The 27583-nt window shown below is 40.4% G+C and overlaps 1 protein-coding gene across 19 annotated transcripts in view; it reads right to left on the bottom strand.

The window, feature by feature from the left end:
• Window positions 1-27583, bottom strand: part of Hdac9 (histone deacetylase 9) — an 888277-nt gene that overhangs the window by 219831 nt on the left and 640863 nt on the right. For all 19 annotated transcript variants that reach the window (XM_040743251.1, XM_040743249.1, XM_040743250.1 and 16 more), the window contains 2 exons: window positions 14435-14555; window positions 10024-10073 (listed from right to left, as the gene is read on the bottom strand). In XM_040743251.1, the coding sequence (XP_040599185.1) occupies window positions 10024-10073; window positions 14435-14555 (171 nt within the window). The remainder of the gene's footprint in view (window positions 1-10023; window positions 10074-14434; window positions 14556-27583) is intronic.

The following is a 27583-nucleotide window of genomic DNA, read 5'->3' as shown; positions in this document are numbered from 1 at the left end:
GATGATGTATAGATTTAGCACTTCATAGGAGTTTTAATAAAGAAGAAAATGCTCTTGGCACAAGAAGAAATTGTGCTTTTCTTGTGGCTTGAATTATTTTCGTTCGGACAGAGCTGTTGACAGACATATGAGGTTGAAATTATGGCAACGTGTGAGTGCACAGTATTGGGGTTAAGAGAGAAGAAGTCAGCCCACCTCTATCCCAGCATCCCCTATTCACGTGAATCAAGGAAGTTGCCTTTGTGAACCTCGTTTTCTCTTTCTATAGACCACAAAGTTTGTGTTGCGTTTATCCTTGGAAGCTTCACGTACATAATTGCCATTTTGTTCTGTGTGGCTGTGTATCATCCCGATTTTTCATACACTAATATAGCATGTTTTATTGGCTTCTTGCTCCCCACTACAGCATCTCATCTGCTCCATTCTTTATGGATAATATGAGCATCAAAATCAGTCAGAATATAACCCTAAAGGACTCAGTCAAAACGTGTACTGATCGTGTGTCAATATGGAATATGCTGAGGATAAAGATTGGCAGATGACAGCAAAATGTTTTCATAAAATGAAGACACCGACATTTGTGGTCCATGGGGCATGTTCCTAGAACACAAAGAAGACATAAAAATGGAGAAGTCGGGCTCTGGAGGGAGGGCTCAGTAGTTAAGAGGACTTGCTTCCCTCGCAGAAGACCCGGGCTCAGTTCCCAGCCCTCATTTGGGTGGCGCATAAACACCTGCCCCTCTCCTCTCAGATGATCCCACATCCTCTTCTGTTCTCCACAGAGTCAATCATGCATGTGGTGCACGCACATGCATACACGCACTTGTACACAAAAACAAATAAATCTTCATTTTAAAACCTGACATGTAGACTCAAGAAACTAGACGTCAAAATACCAAATAATCTAATTAAAAATGGGATACAGATCTAAACAGAGACTTCTCAACAGAAGAATCTCAAATGGCCAAAAGACATTTAAGGAATTGCTCAACATCCTTAGTCATTAGGGAATTGCAACTCAAAACAACTCTGAGATACCATCTTACACCAGTCAGAATGGCTAAAATTAATAAACACCAATGACAGTTTATGCCAGAGAGGATGTGGAGAAAGGGGAACACTCCTCCACTGCTTGTGGGAGTGCCAACTTGTGCAGCCAATTTTTAAATAAGTATGGTGGTTTCTCAGAGAACTGTGAATCATCTATCTCAAGACCCAGCGATACCACTTTTGGGCATGTGCCCAAAGGACGCACAATCAAATCACAAGAACACTTGCTCAGCTATGTTCATAACAGCACTATTCCTAATAGCCATAACCTGGATACAACCTAGACACTCCTCAACAGAAGAATGGATAAAGAAAATGGAGTTGCACTTACACAGCAGTAAAAAACAAACAAAAAACAAAACAATGACACGAAATTTGCAGGCAAATGGATGGAACTAAAAAACAAATCCTAAGTGAGGTAACCCAGACCCAGAAAGGCAAACATATTATGTATGTACTCACTCATAAGTACATTTCAGATATAAAGCAAAGAATAACCAGGATACAATCCACAGCCCCAGAGAAGCTGGGTAACTAGGAGGACCCTAAAAGGGAAATATAGATCCCCCTAGGAAGGGGAAATAGGTAAGATTTCCTGGGTAGACCAGAGGTGTGGGGGAGGGGGATGGAGAATGAGAACATGTGGGAAACAGAATGATCAAGTTGGGAGAGACACAGAGAGGGAGAGCAATGAAAGAGACATTTTGATAAAGGAGGACATTATGGGATTTGGCAGAAACCTGGTGCTAGGGAAATTCCCAGGAATCAACAAGGATGACCCCAGCTAAGACTCCTAGCAATAGTGGAGAGGGAGCCTGAACAGGCCTGCTCTAATAATCATATGGGTGACTACCCTAATTGTCATCATAGAACCTTCAATCAGTAACATAAGGATGCAGATGTAGAGATCCACAGCCACGCACTGGACGGAGCTGCTCCTGGAGTTCAGTCAAAAAGAGGGAAGAAGGATTAGTTGAGCAAGAGAAGGTCAAGACATGATGGGGAAACTCACAGAGACAGCTGACCTGAACTAGTGGGAGCTCAAGGACTCTGGACTGAGAGCTGGCTACCCTGCATGGGACCAAAGTGGGCCCTCTGAGTGTGGGTGACAATTGTGTGGCTTGTTGTTTGTGCAACCCCTAGGAGTCAGACCAGGATTTTTCCCTGCTGTATGAACTGGCATTTTGGGGCCCATTTGCTATGGTGGGATACCTTGTTCAGCCTAGATGCAGCAGGGAAGGACTTGGTCCTGCCTCAACTGGGGATATGCCAGGGTCAGTTGACTCCCCGTGGGAGTGTATGGACAGTGTGTGTGTTGGGGGTGGGAAGTATCGAGAGGAGGGGAGGGAGGCAGAACCCTGGTTGATATGTAAAATGGATTAAAAAAAAACCACCCTGATATGTTATTCCTTGGGCCACGTAGCAACCTAATGAGACCTACCCGTGTGTTTTCCTGGCTCTTGCGGCTGATATAAGTAAGGAGGGAAGAGGCAGAGACAAACGAGGGGGAAGCACGACAAAATGCCAGCTAGGACGCCACAAAAACACAAATGCAGATGTGCTGCATAAATGTCAGGAAACGCCCATCAGACCTGAAAGTGGGCAGATATCAGAGGACAGGTATAACCTTGGGCTGACTGTTTAAGTAAGACAGTATATACAAATAACAGCCTCAGAGACTGGGGACCCCAACGCGCCTTCTCAGACACGGGGGTCACTCACACAGAAACCACACAGCCCAGCTACCACACGTAAGTCCTAGACATCTGGATGTCTAGATAAATGTGCTTGTGCCTAGGCTCTTTCTGACATTCCTGCCCAGGTCTTTGGAGATCTTAGGATTTCAAGGTGTCCTCATCAGCCCTTCATAATGGTTGCCCCACCGAAACCCAGAAATTAAAGGAAGTGCAACTCTCTGGGTTCTGGACAAAACAACCCTGCTACAGTTGTCCCTGACTTCACCATAAAGATGGGATGGCTCTTCTAGAAGTCAAGGTATTGGTGGTCCTTTCTCCATCTTCACAATACACATACATACATACACACTCACACAATACACACATACACACACAGACAAACCCTCACACACTCACATGATACACACACAGACACACACAACTCACACAATGCACAGTGTGTATGCACAGACACACACTCATACACACACACACACACACACACACACACAACCACACACTTGAACTCATATATATCCACGGTTTATCTCCCTCCCTCAATAATGTGCCAGTTGCATTGGGATTATTTTTCATTTTAGTTTTAGATCTTAACAAGCAAAACATCTCATTTTCTGTTAACTAAAACAGAAATTTTGTCTCACTAGAAAGCAGTAAATATAGACATAGCAGACAAGATCAGCTGTATTTGGGGTGGTATGGCTGTAGTCACAGACAGACAAGATCATGACCTGTCACAATTATATATACTGGAATTTCGCTTGTTACAGGTTGGGTTTCTGACTCTGAAATTCTTGGAGACAAAAGTATGACAAAGACAAACTGTGAATTTGGTATTTTCACATCCAAATGGAAAGCTGACCTGGGACTCAGTTTATCACACAGCAAGCTGCCACAAGAATTCTTTTATTGGATAGTTCCATGTCCCTTGTTTGTCCTTAATTTTTATGTGGCCTTACATCTTTCTTGAGGGGTAGTTAGAAGTGGCAATCGGATATTTTCATATTTAAAACGAGTCAGTATGTTTTAGTTGTCTGGGTTCTTATTTCATAGCACCATGTATGGTTCTTAATTTTTCAGCTTATTTATTTGTTTGTTTGTTTATTTAAAGGTGGCTAACATGTTGACAGTGTATATGTAAGTGCACTAGAGCAATCATCAAATTTCCTAGCTGGAGTTACAAACGGTTGTGAGTCACCAGGTGGGAGCTGAGAATCAACAGTCCCTACCCTTAACTACAGAGCCATCTCTCCAGCAGAGGACCATGTGGGTTTCAGTTTATACAAAAGTTAAAATTCATCAAATCAATTTACCTTCAACTACCACAAAGTCTACAGCTAAGTTTTCTTTGGTCTCAATATTTATAAAATTTCAGTGTTTGCAGTAAACACTAAGTAATGTTATATTGTCAATATCCCACCACTATTATTGAGTGTATACAATTAGCATAATCTATATAATACTAGAAAATTCCTGAACAATAATTTTGCTACATGTTTTATATCAAGGGCAACATGAGCTTTTAGTATAATTCACAACATGAAGTAAAACCAAATAATTTCAGTTAGACAGTCTTATCAATTTTACTTTTCTAGGTGTTGTGGGTATCCTGCTAGTATCATTTGCACCAAGTTTAAAATTAATGAAAACCCAAATACCATTAGGCAAAAAACAAGGTAAAGAGATATGACAAAACATGACAAATCTTCTTGTGCGGATGTTTGTTTGATGCACGGATGGAGGGAATATGTAAAGTTAAATTCAGCTCAAGCACTGATTGCAAGCCAGCTTTGAGCTGCACTGTAGGGAATGACCATTATCTTGATTACTCCATGTGAGCACCAGACGCTACACACTCTCTCTCTCTGTTGATGTAATGAAAGACACTGTGCCTGTGGAGGGTAACGGTGTGGGAAAAACCGTTGTGATGAAATATACTTAAGATGAAAGAAAGAAGTTCCTCAGTCAATATCAAAACTTAAGGAACATCCAAATGTTCGGAATGCTTAAACAGTAAGTGCTTCAGGGTTTAGGAGAGTGAAAATTCTCTCCCAGATGACAACAGGTTGGTGCGATTGTCAGTGTCATGGCCAAAGCAGAAAGGCCAGGCTGCATTCATGGCCATTTGCTTCATACAGCTCAGACCAGCATTCAGTGCCTTGTGCTCAGTGTCCTGGGGATCCAGCTCATGACTGTTTATGTAAGCCTGTGCCATCTTCCCTTTTCTGGTTGGAAGCCCACTCATCTGTACTGTGCAGTGCGTTCAACCAAACCCATAGTCTTTGCGATCCCGGGCCTCTTCCTACTTTGGAGTCACCATCTGACAGCATGCATTAGACTTCTAAAACACTAGTACTGTTTCAAAGACGAAAATTCTAAATAACAGACAAGTGCCGTTACTGACTGAGCCTTCCACTACACTGGATTTAATTGTATGGCTGTACATTTGGTCACCAAATCATTCTTTAGTGTTACATAACGGAAAGGAAAATTTAGAGCAACCCTTCTGATGGCTTGCCATGGAATTTTGTTCACAGCTATTGGGGGTAATAAAGGTAGTGAAATACCAATGTAAGCAGAAACGATGAAGCTACCCATATGGTGCAGAATGTCGCTTTTCATTACTTTCTGTTTGTTTGTAATGGTTGTAGTCATATATATGTAAATACACACTTATGTAAATTTGCATCTGGGATGGAAAAGCATCCATATCAGCTCTGAGAGAACGAGAGAAAATTTAGAATATTTCATCCAAACCTGCCTTTCCTGTAGTGAGTATTATTAGCATACAACTGCAGGAAACCTCAGACCAATTGAAATGAGCCTTAAACCAATCGCTCAACACACATGTGTTTCTTCCTTCTGTTTGCCCCTAAGTAAGCAAATAAGTAAATAAAATGAAATAAAAATGGCATTCATATACTCTGTAAGTGTGTGAGATTCGGGTGTTATCATATAGAACACAGACAAAAACAAAAGTTTGCAATAAAAGCTGTCTGGATGCCCCTGGGTTCACAACTTGCTGCTGAGGGAGGAATCTCAGTTTAATCTCACAATGCCTCATTTTCTAGACCGTTCAGGACCTGCAAGTTAGGCCAGATACTGTCTATGCCTGGTGCAGTGCCTCAAAGAGGTCTAGGGACTCCCTCTATCTCTGCCCATCCCCTCCTCTTCCCATCAAAGCCTGAAGCTGCCCTGTGACCAGCGTTCTTTTTAGAGTCTTGGCACAGGGGGCTGGTCTATTGTAGGATAAAAGTGGAATTCTCTGCTGTCTGCAGGGCTCTCCCCAGGGAACAGAGCATGAAACCCAAACTTATATAAAATCATATCCTGTTTGCAAACACCATACTCCCTCCGCTTCTCACTAATCGGGTCCCATAAACCCCAGCACAGCTTGAGAGTCCATTCCTCATCTAAACAAATGCCATGAGCCCCTTTATACTTTTACAACCATGTCAAAAAATAATATTGCCTGCCAATAGTGATGTGATTGGAGTTGCCTCCTCTGAGCCATAAAAGAAGCGCAGAGTCTGTTATCAATTTCTCTAAGTGTACCGGGGGAATTATGGGTCGATTCAGTTCCAAGTTATAAATGACAACTCAAAAGCCACAGAAGCGTTTGAAGCTGGGAACTGATGACGACATTATCATAAAAGCCTGCTCGTCCTTGCATTTGTGGTTTTTTTCCTTTCTTTCCTTCGGCCTATCAAGTGAAGAGGGGTAAAATAAGGCTGAGAAATGACTTCAAGATTTCTTCACACAGCAGTAGGTCAGATGGCCAGGAAAATGATCACTATTTATAGTGATGTACCCTGAGGATAGAGAAAGAACATGGTCTTGCTCGGCCTATTGTTTCCAGAGTCTCCTAATGATCTATGTCACTATACAGTGGCTACGGCTCAGGTTTGGCAAAATGCTCTTTCACATGGTGTGTTTTCCTGCAGTGGCATTACTTCATAATTAGAAATGAGTCGTGCCCTGGTAACTAAGAAAATGAGGCTCAAACACAAAGAAATTTGGAAACCCGACATTGTCGCTCAAAATATGGTTCTGGAGAGCATATTTTTAAAGATCCCAAATGCTGCCTGCCCATGGGCTGCATGACCAAGAATTCAATTACCGCAAGCAATTCTAGGGGAAAATCTAATAAGAAGCAGAGGTTTTCTGATTTCATAATGTCTCAGGTCATCTCCTCAAAAGACAATTAATCCATCATCATCCAGTAGCTACACATTAGACCCAGGTAGAATGAAGTTCTATATTCAAATGACAGTTTACATTAAGGGTTGGAAATCAAGCAGTATCTCTGAATTGAAAGTAATGGATCTATCTTGGATAATTTGAACCAGAGGAGTGTTTTAAGACAAAAGCAATTACCAAATGATTGCAAGCTGCCATGGCGCATCCATAACTCTAGGCTACTCCAAGTTCACGTTGTCTGTCTCTTGTATATGCTATGTCTGTGGTTGTCCTGAAAGGGAAAATTTACGCTGGGTCAAAGCCAAAAGACCCAGAGTTCTCCCTAAGGCTGTATCAAAACTAAAGATCTAATGAAGCAAGATGGCACATGTATGGTCAAGAATATGATTTGGGCTGGGCGGTGGTGGCATATGCCTTTAATCCCAGCACTCAGGAGGCAGAGGCAGGTGGATCTCTGTGAGTCCAAGACCAGCCTGGTGTACAAGAGCTAGTTCCAGGACAGCCTCCAAAGCCACAGAGAAACCCTGTCTCAAAAAAACAAAAAAATTAAATAAATAAAAAGAATAGGGTTTGGATCTTTAGAATAACAGTAGTAATACATAATAATAATTCAGGCCCAAGATGGTTCAGTGTTTGGGCAACCCTGATAATTTAAATTAGTCCCCAGAATTCATGCTGAAAGGAGAAAATTAAGTCCCCAAAGTTGTTATGATTTCCACAACCCTTTCTTGGGTGTTTCCCAAGCTGTGTACACACAAATGAGAGACAAAATTTAAATACAACTGCACAAACACAAAAACTTCTGAAACATATACATTTGCCACATCATTGCCAAGTTAAAAGCTTGGCAGGTGTGCACATGCATGTACACAAACACACACACACACACACACACACACACACACACACACTTACACACTTACCAGGGCCTATACAGAAGACAAGAAAATTTGATGATGAAAGTATCCCTCTCAAGTCCTCTCCAACCTTCTCTGGGGCTGGTAAGGCCACCTGACCCACGCCTCTTCCTGCCTCTTCCAGTATTATTTCTTGCCTCTTCCCATACTGTCACTATCCCCCAGCACTGCTGCCGCCATCCTGATCATGGCTATGTCTGGGATAATAATATGAAGGTGTTCTGTGGTCCTGCTATGACCAAGAATCCAATTACAGCAAGCTTTGGGTATACAGAGTCAGCAGGAACAGTCTCTCCTCATTCTGTAGGTAAGAGCTTACAGAAGTCATTCTAGCTGAAGATTAAGTTAACTTGTTATGAGTTTAGTGAAGGTCAGTAGGGATACTTGGGGGCAGTGAACCTTGGGAACACCCCAGGTTATATTTTGGAGGGGAGTTTCAAGGAGCCATTTACCGTTCAGCTATGTGTCATGAACTAAATGTACGTGTACAGAAGTAGGTTTCATTGCCCACCATCCCTTTAATAGCCTTGATTTTCCTCCCACCACAGTTGCCAGGGAATAGCTCCATTTCACCCTTTTCCCCGTTTGCAAGTAAGCACTCCTTCTCCTAGAATAGCCACTCGAGATATTAGAACATATTGGCAAAGGCAATGAAAAACGTTTCAAAGGTCATTTGTCCCCTGCCTTTTAGAACTGTCCAGCAAGCTCCCAGTACCACAGGGCGTTTGCTGCAACTAGCAAGTACTAAAGTGGGATGATGACTGTTTTGTGTTAGGGATCAAACCCGAAAGTCAGTGGTGAGCTGCTAAGAAGGGACTCACCAGACATTGTGAGGCCGGAAGGCTTGAGTACAGAGTCAGCGGCCATCTGCTCATGACGAAGCCCGTGGAGGAATCTGAAAAGCTGCCTCACAGTTTCTACGTGAGAGTTTGCACACAAATACTTCTAGCCCTTCATCACTGGCTGGATGACTTTTAAAAGTCCATGTCACTTCTCCAGAAATTCAACTTCTCACACTACACAAAGGGTGTTATCAATAATTGCTGTGTGTAGACTAGTAGTTAAGAGCTCTTCCTGAGAGCCTGGGTTCAATTCCTAGCACCCTTATGATGGCTCACAACTCTCTGTAAATCCAGTTCCAAGGGACCTGACACCTTCTTTTTGGCTTTTGTGGGCCCTAGGCAGGCAAGTGATGCATAGTCATAGGTGCAGGGACAACAACCAAACACCTTTTCCAAAATTACTTTTATGTTGTGCTGGCTTCCCAAAACTCAGTTGTGATAAACTGTCCAGTCCACATGGACACTGACTAGTGTTGGCATTTTATTTACAGAGAGGCAAGAACATGGAGCAGGGAGAGATTCCCATGTTAGGCATCATTAATATGATAAGATGAACAGATACTTTTGGAAATTTTCTGTATAAGACTTAGTAAAGAATTGCCAAAACATGATTTTTGTTCTCACTCTTCAAAATCTTCAAATTTTACTTTATTTTAATGCCTCAGTACGTGGAAACCTGACCTAGAGTTATGCTGTCCCTGCATGACTTGGCACTTTCTGTTCAGAATAAAGGTTTGTTACTGGTGAGGATTAACTTTAAATAGATTGCAGGCTATAGGGTTTGTTCTAATCAGCCACAAAAATGTAGACATTTTTCTTCATATGTTGCTAGATCTGAACAAATCTATCCTTGAAATGTGGTATAAATATCCTGGGTCAAGTCTTAGTTAATTATTAAAGACAGGAAACAACCACAATGGACTCACAATGTATCCCATAATGCAAAGCATTTTGTGTAGTTTGTTGCCTTTTCACCAGTGACATAATGTATGTGCACAGCTGGTGAAATTCTGCAGAAAATGGTGTTATCTTGCAAAACTACTTAAAAATATCTTCTGGGAATGTTCCCCTGCCACACAAAAGTCTAACAAAGATGGTCTCAGGGAATATGTGCCTTATCACACAACTTGAATGGAAAGGCCTCGAATCTGGTGTACCTCTATGTTATCACCATCTCAAATCTGTTTGAACAAGAAGTTCCAGCTTTGCAACAAGCTCAGTGGGACACAGAGTCCTTTCTGCAAGGCAATACTTAGAAATCAAGGGAGAATTCTTGTAAGTTTGTGTAATTTAAAAAGCAGTAGACAAATTTATACTTACCCCAAGTCCACCACAAGGCAAGGAGGAAAAGAACTTTCGAGAATCATCACCTGCATAGTGTGAAGACACGGAAACATAAATGTTATCAATGGACAGTTCTTACTCTAGGTATTTATTAGCACATAGTATGCAATATGTTTTCCTTATTTCACTTATCTGAAACTTTAGATCAATAAGTTAATTTCCAGAACACATTGCTTATTTATACACATACCCAGGTACAAGCTCAAAGAAAAAAAACACACACACACACACACAAACACACACACATAGAGTTGGTCACCTGGCATTGAACAAGCATATGCAAATGAAATTTAGTTTAAAAATTTGTTTGTGGTACAAAGATTCTTCTGATCATGACTCCTGAGGGGCCTTTGCAGCCCAAGGGAAGATGCAGGTCCCAGCTTCAGTCAGTACCTCTCTCTGTTTCTTTGCCTGCAGGGGTTCTCCGCCTATGTCCAAGATGAACTTGACCTCCGTTCCCTCCCACCTAAGCCCTCTTTGGGTGGGGCAGTGTGAGTTCAGGGTTAGGTCAAAGGCAGGGTAGGGATGTCCATTCAGCCTGCCCACCCTACCTCCTTCAGGGCATTTGGAAAAGCACTCTGCATTCCTCAGAAATAAACCAATGCTGGTTTTTGTTCGTTTGTTTTTGTTGTAGAATCTCATGCTGTATTGCTGTCTGGTGCAACCCACTCTGAAGGCCAAGCTCCCTTGAACTCTCAACAATCCTCCTGCCCCATGCGCTAAAGAGCTGAACCACCACAACAAGCTCAAAAGAATTTTAAAACTAATAATATACTGTCATTATCATTTTTAAAATTGCAGCTCATGGAAAGTAACTCTGTGATCTACTAAGTATATTTTCCAATAGGATGGTTCAAGCCACAGGTTTACGAAAATATGCACTGTCATTAAAAAGTTTGAATACAATATATTTTCTCAAATGTCAGTCAGTTTTTTATTAATTATTTTTTTATTTGTATGTTTTTGGCCATGATATATATGTGGGCTCCAATATGTGTTTGAGATCTCCTGGAACTAGAGTTATAGGTAGTCATGTGGATGCTAGGAATCTAAACTGCTTTTTCTGCTAGAGTAGCCAGTATTCTAACCACTGAGAAACCCCTCTGAACCAGGACTAAGTCCTAGGATATGTATATATATATATATGATGAGTGTCTCTACCTAAGGTATTAGAAAAACTAAGTACATCAAAGAAAGGCCTTTCCATTGTTTGCAATTTTTAAAAACATAACACAATAATAAATATAATATCATATATGAGGTCTATTTATATAAATATAAACAATGTCAAATTTAGCATATATCCTGAAATATTAATTGTGATTATTTCCTGGAATTAAGGTGGGTGCTCAGTATCTTTGGTGGAACCACGTAAAAACTTCCACTTCACCAATGTTCTACTGATGATCAATGAAATGCCACTTAAAATGGAAAAGAATTTTGTGGGGAAAGTCACTGGATCTGGGTGTAAGTCTAAGGAGACTGCACTGTCACAGAAGAAAGCTTATGTTAATACAATAACTTACATGGAAAATTATAATGAAAACTCATGCATGACTAAAAACACCTATATGGTAGAGACAGTACCCCTTTAAAAAAACCTGAGGCCTTGGGTTCACATCACAGTATTAGAAGAGGAACGCTGACACCAGTAAATGGCACTCAAACAAAGCAAAACAGAAAGGGTGGGGGCAAGAGAGATGGTTTAATGGATTACAAAACATGACAACCTGAGTTCAGGACTCAGAAGGAGAGAATAGACTCTTGCAATCTGTCCTCGGACCACAGGACCTTTGCACAAAATTACTGACATGCACAAATAAATTTGTGTGAGCACACACAAATAAATCGATAAGTACTTTTTTGTAGCACTACCGAAGGGTAAATTTTCTAATATTGTTATTCTTAACAAGGGTATTTAAGTATCCCTGAGTATTTTGCAACAGTAAATCCACATCTCAAATGTGAATTAAAAAACATTCTTAATATCTGAGCTCATTATTTATGAGCAAGTAATAGAGATAAAGAAACTGTTGTAATGCAATAAAGTATTTTAAAGAAGCAATCTAGAAATTCATTAAGCTCTATGGGAAATAAATTTATTTAATGATGTTCAAACTTTATTTAGTAACATGATAATACAAATGAAGTAAGTAATTGATAATCTTAATTTAGTTATGTGAAAGAAGTTTACTTCACTTACTGAAGTTATTGTTTGGCAGTGCTATATTAACTTATCAGTGAACTGAAATCTGACTTGCCACAGGTAAGAGACAATGGCAGTAAGAATGACCAAGGCATCAATGCTATAGAAAATCTTCTGCTAGAAAGTAGTGAAGATAATATTTTAAGTTATCATTATACAAGGCCAAAGATAATTGGGTAGTCACAATAAAGGCTAATTACTCTGTAATCTATAGATGCCTTTCAAGATACAAAGACTGGTTGTTAGGTCTGGCCATTCTGAATTTTTATTTAAATCTTCCTTTTAATTCTAAAACAAAATTATCCGAGTATAGTATAAATTTTAAGTTAGAAGTGTCACCTTCCATCTTATTAGAAAGAATTGGAGTGTTGGGAATATTATTTTTAAGGTGTATGATTTTTGTTTATGCTGTCTTTGTTTAACTCTGTGAAGCTGTGTTACTGTGCCTGTCTAAAACACCCGGTGGTCATAATAAAGAGCTGAATGGCCAATAGCAAGGCAGGGGCAAGGATAGGCAGGGCTGGCAGGCAGAGAATGTAAACAGAAGGAGAAATGAGGAAGAGAAGGAGCAGCAAGAGAATAAGGAGAGGAGGAAGAGTATGTCAGGGGCCAGCCACCCAGACACCCAGACACCCAGACACCCAGACACCCAGCAATCCAGACACCCAGACACCCAGACACCCAGACACCCAGACACCCAGACACCCATCCACCCAGACACCCAGACACCCAGACACCCATCCACCCAGACACCCAGACACCCAGACACCCATCCACCCAGACACCCAGACACCCAGACACCCAGACACCCAGACACCCAGACACCCATCCACCCAGACACCCATCCACCCAGACACCCAGACACCCAGACACCCATCCACACAGACACCCAGACACCCATCCACACAGACACCCAGACACCCATCCACCCAGACACCCAGACATCCAGACACCCATCCACCCAGACACCCAGACACCCATCCACCCAGATACCCAGACACCCAGACACTCAGACACCCAGACACCCAGACACCCAGACACCCAGCCACATGGAGTAAGAGTGAAGGTAAAATACACAGAAGAAAGATAAAAGTCCAGAGGGAAAAGGTAAACAGATTAATTGAAGTTAAGAAAAGATGGCTAGCAACAAGCCAAGCTATAGCCTGACGTTAATAACTGAGAATAACCCCGTGTGTGAGTGAGTTATTTGGGAACTGGGGGGTGGCCCCTCCAAAAGAACAAAGAGCCAAAAGAGTGAACATCATTCAATATTAGGGAAGTCCAAAAGTTGTATGGGACCAAACAGGATGGGTAAATTAGACAAAGCATCTAGAGGCTGAGTTCTACAAGCAGAATAGCATCATCCTGGTCTATTTGAAACAAAAGAATTGCAAGCTACAATAATGCAAATTCTACAATGAAGTTTTAAAATATTTCTTTTAAGACTGTAAAATACAATTATGTCAGCATATGTTCCGAAGTGAGGTACTTTTATTTAATTATAAGAGGTTATGAATAAAATGCATTTCCTACTACTGTTTTGTACTATTTTCCAAAAATTTAGTTTCAAGTATCCATATTAAATCTCTATAGCTTAAATTTTATTTTAAAACCTCTGAGAAAATTTTAGAAAAAAATCAAACAGTGAAAAAGATTACAAATCATTCATTTTCTACTTGCATTGTTTATGGCAATATTAGTTTTCAGCATATATTTAATGGATTTCATTGAGACATCTAGGTTTCCTCTAAATAAGGTACTATGTTATCAGCCTGTGTTGAACTCAGAAACAAGAGCTGAACGATAGAAACAAAGGGGAAGGGTGAAAGAAAATTTTATAAAGAATATGAAAAGGTCTTATGATCTTTCCATTTAAAAAAGATGAGCAAGCAAACTTGCTAACTTGAATATTTCTACAAGTGAAAACACACTGTGTAACTGCTGCTCAAATAAAAGTTAATATAAAAAAAAGCATTACACACTCTGCAGTGTCATTTTCTAATGGAGAATCCTCTTGATCTACAGTGACTTCTATCTTACACAACTCGTTCCAGGCAGCAACTGCTGGAAAAATTGATTTTTTTTTCACACTGCTTGCCAAGTATTTTGAGCTGACAGCAGCACTGACTAATGGCAGCGCTGGAATGTGCTGTTCTCAGTAGAATGGAGACCTATACAGACCTAGATGTGTCCTGGAGTCCAGCTTCTGCCCGTCCAGGGGGCTGGTGCCGTACAACAGACAGTGATGTTCAGAATGAACGAGCTGTATTTCCTCCAGGCTGGCTTTCCGACCTTGAATCCGCTGAAAGAAAACAACAGCACTTACAGTCTTCCACTGGCAGCATGCAGAAGGAAACAGGGCCTCGAGTCACACTGAAGATGATTAATAACGGGCTCACATTCATCATGCAAGGATGTGACATAGATTTGCTTGGTAAAGCACCATAATAAAAATTGGAAAATGAGCAGACGCTAGAGTCAGATAAATAGGCATCTGATGACATAAAGCTTATTCACTTCTGGCATGAAGATAAACTTACAGCAAAGAAGTTAGCAATGACTCTTCCTTATAAAAGTATCTGCTTCAGAACAAGCAAATGTATTACTCTATTGTGCTACACTGACCTGAAAAAGATGCTGGAAGGAAGGGTGGAATTAATACCACTAAATTTGACTGCACTGGATTTTCACTATCAGAAACATGGCAAATACTTCAGGAGTGTGCCCCTCCCGGTAGCCGTTCTCTTGGCCAACACTTCTCAAAGCGTATGCCAAAGGATACTTTCCGCTCAGGGTCTATTAACAATTGTCTGTACTGAGTCAGTGTAGAAGTTTGTAGTCAGTATTTAGAAGCTTACGAGACAACTGTCCTCAATTTATATTTCACTCTTAAAACAATCCATTTAGTGTATTTTGTAAAACTATTATTGGTGACATATTTACAATTAAACAAAATAAACGCTGCTGATAATTTGAGACAATCTAGACTCACTCAATGTTCTATACTCAAGCTCAGGTGAAAATTTCACTCATTCTAACAAAGAATTGACCTTCGTAATTCCCAAAACTATGCATTCAATTAAATCTCAATTAGCCAACGTGTGGTCTTCCTGGCTACATTTCTCTGTTAACAGTAGATCCACAAACCTGATAATGCTTGTTCTTACATATGATGTTCATACGTTGAAAACTGCTGTGCTTCCTAAAACTACACAAAGCACACTATGCCTAGAATACACATGACCACAAGCAAGTAGTAAGTTAACACTGAGGCACAAAACTTTAGTGAGAATCAAAAAGAATCTTTTCTTCCATGTACCAGGGGAAGAAAGAAACACCAGGTAAACTGGAAGAGCATCTCCCTCGGGACCAGGGCAATCCCATCCTCAGCCTCCTGGGTGAAAGGGGATGAGGCTGTGGGCAGGCCATTCAGTGTTGATATATGGTTCACTGAGAGGGCAGGCTGGAGAGATGGCTGCATAGTGACCCTCACGTTTTACTGTGCAGGAGGCAGAGCTGGGCCTGTCATTAAAACAAATGATCAGGCCACAGTTAGGGAGGAATGGCCCACAGAGCAAGAGAGTGATGGGAAGCAGAAGGCTCCCAAGACCACCTCCTTGTCCCAAATAAACAAGCAAAGACTTCAGGAATTTTCTTTGCCGTAACATTGAAGTTCCCTGCTTTTGACACTATCATTCAGCATTATGTGAATCCAATTTAGAGTTCTAGAAAACTAAGGCTATACTTAAGAAAAATTATTTCTAAGTAAGAGGCGAATTCTAGTAAGAAAGAAAAACTTTGTAATGAGCAGCCACTGCTCTGATCAAATATCAAACATCCCATAGAAGTAGGTGAATGACTGGTAAACATGAGATTTGGAAATGTTTATGAAAGACCAGGACAGCCAAATAATTAGAACACCTAGAGGGAGGTAAAATGAGTAAGAGAAAGATGAAGGTCAGGATCTCAGAGACAAAGTTTAACTAGAAGATTTCAGAGTTGGAAAGTCCCCCACTGAAACCCTGGTAACTCCATAGTTTGACTCATCTAAAGCAGAATGAGCAGAGGTCAGAAAACAGATAGCCAATCCTAGTTGCATAATGATGACTACTTAGAAAGGAAACAGCAACTTGTCCACAGACACATATGATGTATGCAGATACAGTAAAGGACACATTAAATAATGCCAATTATTCCTATTGTTTTTAGAGTATTGGAGATTGAACCCAAGACCTGTACACTAAGGAAGCATTCTACCACTAAGCCCCACCCACAGCACTCTTACCAAGTTGCCTAGAATGGCCTTGAACTTGCAAAACTCTTGCCTCAGTATGGGATTAGAGGTTGTACTGCCAGACCATGCTAGCAATGTCAATAGCTGATGATTAGACTCATGTTTTGAATACTATACTAACAAAATCCCTATCATGTTCCCCCTTCTCCTTTCCTACTAAGAATTTTTAAGGTCTACATTATATTTTTGCCTCTGGTATAAAATCAGACATCATTGATAGTGTTTTTATAGCTAGTCACATACATGTTCATGCTATACACTCTATGCTGCCTCAAATATTGTTCTTATTCTTCAGTGATTCAAATGGTACTCTAGCTGAATGCCCAGCCATGTACCATGCAATGATCTGCAACAGGATTCAGGGTTCATGGTAGTAGCCAGTCATTCAAGTGATGACAATAATAATAGGACACCTACTGAATTGCACTTGGGTAAGACTGGCAAATAGGCAAAAAGGACCTAGCCCTGTGCTCATAATCTATTCTTGTTTCATTACTAAAATGCACCACTGTGATGGGGGATGTCCCTCTGTATATGTGTTTCTCTTATTGGTTGATGAACACAACACTGTTTGGCCAATAGCCAGTAGAGGCAGGAAGATGAGTGGGGCCAGGAGATGAGGAGATACTGTGAAAGGTAGGTGGAGGAGCCTCAGAAGAGACATCATGGAGGGACTGGATGGATAGGACACACCAGGTGTTTTCCGGTAAGATAAGGCCATGTAGAAACAAATAAATAAGTAGTTATCGGTTAATAATTAAGACAGAGCTAGCCAGCAAGAAGCCCTAGTCATCAGTCAACAGTTTAATAATTAATATAAGTGCTTATTTGGGACTGAAGTGGCAGTGGACCTGGCAGACAAGAATCTCCAGCTACACAATTGTTTGTAAGTTTTCATCTTGATAACACAAATGTTGGATCCATTCACCCATCCATCCATCCATCCATCCATCCATCCATCCATCCATCCATCCATCATATCGATATATTGTTTGAAAGATAATTGTATCCAATATAAGGAAGCAACCAATATTTTTCTGTATTGTTTGTTTTGTTTTGTCTTATGAGATAGGATCTCAGCCTGACCCCATGTCACCATCCTCCTGCCTCAGCTTCATGAGTTCTGGGAATACAGGGATGCCCCATCACACCAGACGGAAATAACATGATTTCTTGTCAATAACTTTTGCTTCTACAGCTGCTAGGGAGAAAGAAGCAGTAGAAGCCAGCCTATAACAGGCGTCTCACTCTCTAGAAGAACAAGGAGAAAGCATAGCTTGAGATGTTTGTCTCTCTGTGGGAACTGAGTAGACAGCCGGGCAAGCTGAGAGTCCCCCAGTTGCAACTGTGTTCTTTTTTAGCATTATTAGTGTGACTGGATCACTCCACTCTTATCAGATACCTTATACCAGTCACAGCCAACTTTCCTCATACTGATCTCTAGACTATTTCTCGTTTTAATTTAGTCTTTCACTTATTTGGGCTGAACTGTAGATATTTTTAATCTCATCCCTTCTCTTTCTATTTCCCATGAGGTCTTTAGTCTCCATTATTTTCCCCAAGATGCTCCCAGCAGTCAAAGGTCAAGAGCATAATGACTCACCAAATGGAGCAAAGTGCTCTGTTCATCTTAATTTAAGGATATCCTGATTTCCATTCTCAGAGATAATTGGTCTGAAGGAAGACTATGTAAACTCATCGATGATATTCTGACCCAAAGTATTTTTAAGAATTCTGAACATATTAGGACATTTAACGTGTTAAAAAGATGCAGTGTATCTGGGGAGCTCCTCCATGGTACCCTTGGATCTTGACCTATACAGGTCAAGCAATGAGTATTTATAGCTCTTCTTTTGGCTTCCTAATAAGAAACATTGTGAGGTAGCCTATGTTTATTGCTCCATTATCATTATTTGTGTCTTGCCTTCAATCAGTGTCTACTGAAAACCAGGAAGGAGCCAATGCTTAATGAGTGCCTACTCCATGATTATGAGTATGATTAAATTCAACACTGATCCAAGAAAGTTCGAATCAGATTGGAAGTTTGACTAAAGTCATATAAAATTACCATATCAACGAGTCTCACAATGGTTCTTTCCTAAAGAAATAGTCTTTCTGAAATAAAGCCCCTTAATGCAACATGATTATAGAAAGAATGTTCTGAACATGATCTACAAAGCCATACTGTGACAGGATAAAACAGGGCCTGCCCACACCCACCCACACACGGAGCACACACACGGTATAGATTCACATTTTTTTTCTGCCAAGGAGCAGAGAAAAAAGGAAACAGTTCTATTCCTTCCTCTCCTGTGTTCAAAGCCTGGATTGAGGCCAGTGTCCTAATCAGTTCTCATTGGCCCTGGAGGAATCAGAACCTTTTGTAAAATATAATAAAGGGCATAAAATCATGATAAAATGCATGAAAAAGCAATGCCTTTGGTTAGGGAACTAGAAATAATTTGGCAGAACAGATGGATTGCATTGGTTTGGTATTACTGAGGACATGAAAGGGCTCATTCTGTGGCGGTTCCAAACGAAGAGAAAATGTCCAACTTAAATTTGACAAGTCAAAGTACCTGCCTTCACTGGGGGAAGGGGACTCCATTTCCTTTAATCATTTTCAAAGTAGTGACATATTAGGCAAAATTATCTACTGAAATGTCTCCATTTCTAAGATTTCCCCCATTATTTGTAAGTAGAGGGATGTGTATATGTTTTCTCCCCTCAAAAATCCACAGAGCTGTAAACATTCAGAGTGTGTGTGTGGGGAGAGATGAACTATAAGTGACTTATTATTACCAAAGTTGCTTTCTGCAGCACATGCAATATTTAGCAGCTTGAGCATGGTCCATTGATTATTCTTGACATGCATTCTCCTCTGGATACAAAGGAAGTGTGCACAAGTAGATCTCCTTTAGCATCGCCAGGCTGCAATCAATTGTTTAACTCTTACATTAAGACACTGTTGGTAAGCCCTCCGGCCGCTACACCTCCTTACATACAGTTCTCCTGCAGTCACCCGTTTCCCTCAGAATTTTGCTTAGAACGTGGAATGAGGTAGGGAAGAAGGTAATTTAGCAGCTGTCCTTGCAGGATTTTGGTCCTTTCTATTGGTCACATGGAAACAAAGTGGATTGCAATTGTGAGCCCCGAATTCCAGCCCTAACTCTCCCATGTCATACGGTGACAATAGCTACGCGTGAGACATTTCCACAGGCCTTTGTTTCTTTATTTGTAAAGCAAAGGTTTGAATCATTCAGCATTCAGTGCTAAAATCATGTGTGAAAACAATAAAATGTGTGCATTTAAAACTTAAAACACACTTCACTGTGGTTTATGAATTTGCCATGGGGAACAAAATGCAATTTCAATGTATGTTGCTATGTTTGAGGCAACAGGAAAGCCTTGCAGATTTTCAACAGGTATCCATCCCTTCCTGAAGCCAGTGTTTATAGGTTTAATCACAACTGAGAAGGATAGTTTCTCATAGCTGGTGAGATGACTCAGTGTTTAATGGTACTTGCTATCAGGCCTGACAACCTGGGGCCCGCATTGTAGAAGGAGAGAACCTACTCCAATGCCACCTGACTTCTCCCACCCAACCCCCCCACAATAAATAAATACATTTAAACAAAAGTGCTGTTTTTTTAAAGAATAGGTATTCTTATATTATGAGGGCTTCAAATAACCGTTCCCCTATTTTTCTTAAATTAGGGAAATTACATCACTTCTGGTTTTGTTTGTGTTGTTTCAGGGTGCTGCAGATTGGACTCTGTGGATGGGCAAGTTCTTTTTAAGAATCAACCCCATGGTATCTCCAGGAAATTATTGTAACTGTAGCTCTCTCCTTCCTAAACACACGATCTGTTCCCCTGGTTCTGTCTACCATGTTAACATTGAGTTAGAAGCTGAGTGTATGTTGTTGTCCTTGACATGAGCTGCGTCCCAGCGTTAAGATGGAGAAGTTTAAGGTGTTTGGGTGCCTGCAGGCCCAGAGCTACTGATATGCTGGACTGGGTATCAGACAGTTAGAACTACCTAGTGGATTCTCCAAGACAGCCTAGGGGTAAGCGTCACAGGCTAGAGAGAGCACTGTGTTCTTCCCACTAACAAGCCAACTCCAGATACTGGGGCAGGGAAGGTGTGAGAGGGCAGACTGTGAGAGAAGGGTAAGCATTCTTTCCATCTTCTCCATCTTGCCGTAGTATTAATCAGTAACTATATTTCTATTAAGATGTTTTTAAATGTTCTAAAATCCTTCAGAGAGCTGGCAAACTGCATTTTACTCTAAGTATTCAGAAATAATAAACACATACAGTATATGTTTTTAATTCTTATTTATATCAAGTTCAAATGACTATGTTCATCTAAAAATAAGAGGGATCCCAAAATATGATCCCTTACTCTAACTGCTCAATACTCATAATTTTATGAAGCAGAATCTCATAATTACTTTTTAATTATAAATAATTTAGAAGTTTGGCTTACAACACTTTTTAAAACAGTAATAATGCATTTAGCAAAGTTTCTTTAAGGAATATTTTATGTTTATACACTGAAGCTTTTGAAAACGCTAAAAGCTATTATTCATTTCCTTTTTAAAAATTGGATGTAGTGCTGCTCTTCATAAAGCTCTGCTTCAACTTCCAGGTGCACACAGAAGGGCAATTTTCCTGTTTCCTTTTGATTCTTTGGTTTTGTTTGTTTGTTTGTTTGTTTACAGACTAATACCTACTGTTTTACAGACATTTTAAAATTGGAAATAATAACATTTCTTGTTACAATCTTCAAGTAACTTTTGCAATGATCTGTCTGGGCCCAGTGTACTAGAATATGCAAATGTTTCTTGAAACATGGCTCCACTCATGCCCAGCCTACATGTCACACCTAGCGCGGGTTTCCAAGCTGCCATGTGCTTAAGAGACAACTCCAAGCCTCCTCGTTGGAGTTTATCACTGCTTTGTGATTGTGTCACAAGGTACAAATACGTTACAAGGGGTTTTGTGCAAACTAAACCAGTCAGCTGTTATCTGCTGCCATCTAGTTAGCATGCTCTGTAAAACAAAGGTTTGACTGGGCTTCCGTTAGCATTTGGGCTTTGCAGTCTTGATGAAAAATACAAAAACAAAAAACAAAAACAAACAAAAACCAGGGTACTCCAGAGTTTCTACGCAGAGAAATTTATTTCCTTCCATGGACTTGAGCAGAGTATTTTACATTCAGTTTTGTGAACAGGAAAGTGTGTCAGAGGTCCTGTCCCCAAGCTGCTGGGCCATCTTATGATTTTCCACTAAACTTGGCCTCTACTTCAGAAGTCCCAGAAGGGGCAACGGTAGCGTGATTATGTCCCAGAATTGTTTGGTAATTACTTTGTGTTGGCACTTGAATAAAAGAGTTAAACATTTCAGCACAGTGTGCTGCTTAGGTTTTTCTTTTTTTTTTTTCTTATGAATTAAGGGAAACAAAGTTATTCAATATTAGTCACAAGGAGGCAATGCAAATTCCACGTAATATGCAATCCAACAAAAGCATTATAAAATGTTATTATTCTGAAAACAAATGTGAGAGCAAGCAAATGTCTGTGGGTGGCTTGGCGGGGCTGTGAGTTATGGAAGCTTCTGGAAAAACAACTATAAGTGCATTTCTAACAGATGATGGGTTAATCTACATCCTCCCCCCCCCCCCCACGGAAGAGTACATTCTTTTCCTCAGGAGCATACATACTTCAGAAATCATGCTACCTAATCAAAGAGCTTATGTCTGAAGAGGACTCTAAATGACCCCTCTGGATCCATTTTTCATGGTGACCCAAAAAGTTGCTGGCTTTGTTTTTTGTTCCCAAGATAATCACTCACTTAAGTATGAATGATTCAATAGGGGAAAAAAATAAATGGTACTGGCGTGGAGGACTGCTAACTGCCTCTGCTTTTTAAAACCATCGTGCCAAAAGAGGTTAAGCCATGTAACCACCGTGTTCTCATATAATAAGGACTTATGTTTTCCCTGGCACTAATCAGGACTAGTAAGCTGAGCCAAATCACACGATAGCTCACAAACTAACAGCAACGTGTTTACCACAACATCCTTGGGAGGTAAGTCTACTCGTAAACCAAGAGTGTACATCTCAGATGAACTCCACAGCTATTATTTCATACAGTACTAAAGATGGACGTAATTGGAGCAAATACCCTACTGAACACCTTCATGTAGACATGAAAGAACTAATAATCAGTGAGGACAGATGATGTAAGGTACACAGATGATTAAAGGCAGAATCAGGTTTAAATATAATAGTGAACAATCACTTTTGAGGAATCTCTTTTGGTTAATTAACAAATATTTGCTTTGTAGATCACTCTTTGGTTTGGAAAGAAACAATCCTTTTAATGTTTTAAAATGATGCTTTTCCTAAGATATCACTGTTACTTAATAAATATACAATCGTCGAGTCTGTTGCCTAAAGAAAGCTGACTGTGCTCTGCTGGTCAGCAGAATGGAGCGTCCTTGACTTTCTTCCTGGGATAATTGTAACTTCAATACAAAATGAAGCCAGAACGAGAACAGTAAGGAGGACAGGTTATTCAACACAAAGTGGGATATTTTCTCCTGTTCTAATGAATAGCATCACCTGCTCTTTTCTTGTTCACTGAGAGAGCCCTCTCATGCTGTCAAGGCAGTTTGGGGCAGGTGGACAAAGCCTTGATCACGTTCTTTTCTTAGGCCTAATCAACAAGAATCTCATTGCTCACAGAAATGTAAAACTACTGATTTATACTTGGTAATTATCTATGTGTTTCTATGAACAGTTGATCAGTGTCTGTCTTTTCTCTTTAACCTCCTCCTAACAGGTGGCTAAGAAACTCAAATGCTTGATAAACACCAATAAACAGGAGTCACTGTCACCAAGGCTTGGTGATCCCTCACAGGGTAACTTGAGCACATATTAGCTATACAAATTTTTTGTCCTTAAGGATCCCACAGTAAAAAAACAAAAACACTGGGGTTGGAGATTATCAGTCTGTGTTTGAACATCTAGAGTATTTTGACACAAACTAACATTTAAGATTTCTTTTTCTGTAAACTCATGCTGTTTCCTGATCATAGATATTTACAATGACCTGGAAAGAAAATGGGTCACTGAAAGTGGGAAGGTATGTGTAGGCATAGTTTGAACGTATGTTACTTCTATCTAATTGTCCTTTTTCTGTGAAAGTAAACATACTCTGTTTCTTATGAGCAAGTAATTTGAGAGAACACTGTCATGAGAGGACATTGTTCAGATTGCTAAGGGAACAAAGATAACCTCATACAGACCTGGTACTCAGTCCCTGGGGAAGTAGCCCATAAAGACTACACCTCTGCTAGCTCACATGGATTGGGGCCTGGGTGTCTCTTCCTGTAGCTCCCACAGACACTTTAGAAATAATGCACTTGGTTCCTCTAACTTAAATCTATGCTGTGGCTTTGTAAGCAGTCACACCCACCAGGGCTGCAACCCAACTTCTGCTGGAGTGAGTGAGTTAACCCTGGGAGGCAGATTTTTCTCCCTGCTTTTGATTCCGTGAGAAGCTCCAGAAGCAATAACTAGGAAGTCTTTTAGGGTAGAAGGCTTCCTTCTCTTTCAGCCAACCCAAGGTCCTGTACCCTCCCTATTCAATTGTGTGCTTTGTTTTGTTTTCTTTAATTGCTGGATGTTTTTATTGCTTGTTCATTTTTGTTTTACAGAACTGAAGTTTTCAAACTAGTTTACTATGAGATAGAAAGCTTGGAATGCTTGCAAGAAGGCTTGCTAATATACTGATACATTAATATAAAGAATTATCTTCTTCAGCTAAGCACTGAGCTGAACTCAAGAAAGCCAGTAACAGAGAGGGAGGACTGATGACCAAAGGGATTAAGACTGGGCTGGTTTAACCCGCAGAAACAGCTGACCTGACAAGGGTTAGCTCTTGAATCCCAGGCTGATGCCTGGGAATCCATCATGGGACTGATCCAGACCCCCTGAATGTGGGTGTCAGTGAGGAGGCCTAGGTAATCTATTGAGTCTTGGGCAGTAGATCAGTATTCATCCCGAGGATACACATGGACTTTGGACTCCCATCCAACAATGTGAGATGCCCTCTCACCCTGAACTCTTGGGGGAGGGTCTAGGCCCTGCCCTAGATGAAATGACAGACTATGGACACCCAATTGGAGGGCCTCACCCTTCCTGGGGAAATGAGGGGATATTGGGGGGGGGTTGGTGGGAGGTCACAGGAGGAGGGGAAGGAAACGGAGAGGGACCAGGAATTGACATGTGAAGCAACATTGTTTCTAATTTAAATTTAAATTTAAAAATAAATAATAAAAATTAAAAAAGAATTATCTTTTTTAGGAAGAGACTAAGGACATCCAGGAAGAGCATGCGTTGTGCAAGCATCATTGGTAAAGAAGCGACTCAGGAGAGTCCTGGTGTAGATGCTGCCGTGTCTAGATGGACTGAATGTTTTTGAAATAATCTGGGTGTTTTTTTATTTTTATTTTTCCTCACTATTATTCTAGTTAAATAAAATGGGAGGAGAAGAAGATGTCACGAAACTATTGTGTGCTCTGGGATGAACTTTCTGTAGGTAGTGAATATGCACTCATCTTATTGGTTAATAACAAAAGTTGTTTGACCAATAGCCAGGCAGACCAATTAAAGTAAGAACTCAGATGAGGAGTCTAGAGAGATGTCAGCCACCTATCAACTAATCAGGCCATACTGAAAATAAGGTAAAAAGTCTTGAGCCACAAGGCAATACACAGATTAATAGAAATAAGTTAATTTTATGTAAGAGTTAGTTAGTAATAAGCCTGAACAATAGGCCAGATGGTTTGTAATTAATGCTGAGCTTCTGAGTGATTATTTAGAAGCAGCTGCAAGACAGGGCAGAACAGAGAAACCTCTGTTTATAATTATGTTCCCTTTGTACCTACATTTTACTCTATATAGAAGCAAAAGTCTCCCAGAAAAAGCACTGACTTTGTTTACTGAGATTTCTAAAACTCCATTTTGAGTATTTCTAAATATCGTTAGAGACAGCTTATGTTACATTCTGAAGTGCATAAAAGTGAGTGCTTTTAAAAAATGCTTACAGAATTACATTTAGGTTGAAAAATATAAAATCAAAGAGCAAATAAACTCATCTGGGCAATGATTTCCTGACTTAGATATGCACGGCTGCATCATGCTATGATTTAAAAGGGGAGGGGCACTCTATGTACACGATTGAGACATTTTGAGAGGATAACTGTGCTTAGTGTGCATTAGGAGAGAATCCACACCATCCAGGGTGTGGGAGACAGTGTGAATTAGCTTCCTTTCTGTTGCTGTGGTAGCATACTCTGACTACAAGAAGCAGGGGAGGAAAGGGTTTCTTTAGGCTTACAGTTCCACAGGGGGTAGAGTCCATCATGGCAGGGAAGCATAGGAGCTATCAGAGTAAGCATGGCAGCTGAATGGCCACGTTTTCATTCATACACAGGAAGCAGTGGGAGAGAACAGAAAAGGAGACAATGCTACAAACCCTGCAAGCCTTCCTCTAGTGACCGGCTTCCTCCAGCGAGGCAGCTTCCCCTAGTGAAGGACTTCCTCCAGAAAGGCTCCACCTACACAGTGTTATGTAACATCCTCAAACAGCACCACTGACTGAGGAACAAGTGTTCCAATCTATGAGACTATGGGGCACAGTCCTCATACAGAGAGGCAGGAGAATCAAGTTTGTGGCTAGACTAAGTCTCAAAAATGAAACAAAACAAGATTTAAAAAACCCTACCCAAACCAATCAACCTAACAAATACATAGAAAACAAGCAAACAACAACAAAAACGACTTGATCTTGACTTTCACTTGTGTTTGCTGTTAATTTGGGGGTTACCTGTCATGAGGATGCCCACTGTTTATTTATGGAGGCTAGGGCAAATCTTACTTCTTCTTACCAACTTTTCAGTTGTGGCATTTCATTCTGTGGTTTGTATCGAATCAGGCTGGGTTGTATAACTCTAATTTGTGTGCTTTGAAACAATACAGTTATATATTTGAAGGATTGAAAAGGAAGGTTAACTAGAAAAGAATGATTATGATACTTGAAAATTTTAAGGTCAGTGGGAACCATAATACATTCCATTCATTCCTGCATTCCGATCCTTCTTATAAGCAGTCTTCAGGCAATAAATCCCAGGAACACCACTACCAGACAATGTACTCAAGTCTATGATCAGCCTTTGCTAATGTCCCTGGAAAGAAGCCAGCTGTTACAGGGCACACCACAGACCTGCATGCAGAAAACATATAAATAACAATGTTTAGGCTGACAAAGGACCAAGAAGTTGCCAAACAGAAAAACATCTTCAGCAAATTCAAAGGTGAGTCAGTCTGGTTCACATGTGTAAAAGCATTTGTCCATTATGATCAGCCTACAAAAAAACAAAACAAAACAAAAAACAACAACAAAAAATATCTGTTCTTTCCCCTACTCATGTGCTCTGTAAGGGATATTTGCAGAACCAATTTGGCTCCCAAATTACATTATCCAAAACCATGAGATCTTTAAAGATAACTCTGAATCTAACCAAAGGATATATAAACCTTTTGCTAAATAATATGGATGCCCATGGCAAAAGATGAATAATAGTCCTTTACTCAAGAAAGGAGGGACAAATCCAGCTTCTTTCCCTTCACCTTGGGTGTGTTAGGAGTTGAAACCTTTTTTTGTTTGTTTGTTTTGTGTGTGTGTGTGTGTTTGTTTCTTTGTTTTTTGCGACAGGGTTTCTTATGTAGTCCTGACTGTCCTGGAACTTGTTCTGTAGACCAGGCTGACCTCAAACTCAAAGAGATCTACCTGACTTTGCCTCCTAAGTGCTGAGATTAAAGGCATGCACCACCACTTCCTGGCTGTAGACACTTTTAATATGAAAAGTGTTTGATAATCCATCATAAGCATACAACTGAGCTTGCCACGTCAACACTGTCCACACTGTTCTGAGGTGCTCCGTCACAACCTCAATTGCTA

This window comes from Mesocricetus auratus, unplaced genomic scaffold (genome assembly GCF_017639785.1).
Source record: "Mesocricetus auratus isolate SY011 unplaced genomic scaffold, BCM_Maur_2.0 Super-Scaffold_15014, whole genome shotgun sequence".
Lineage (NCBI taxonomy): Eukaryota > Metazoa > Chordata > Mammalia > Rodentia > Cricetidae > Mesocricetus > Mesocricetus auratus.
The sequence above is the reverse complement of the archived record's forward strand: the minus strand, read 5'-3'. Positions and strand labels throughout refer to the sequence as shown.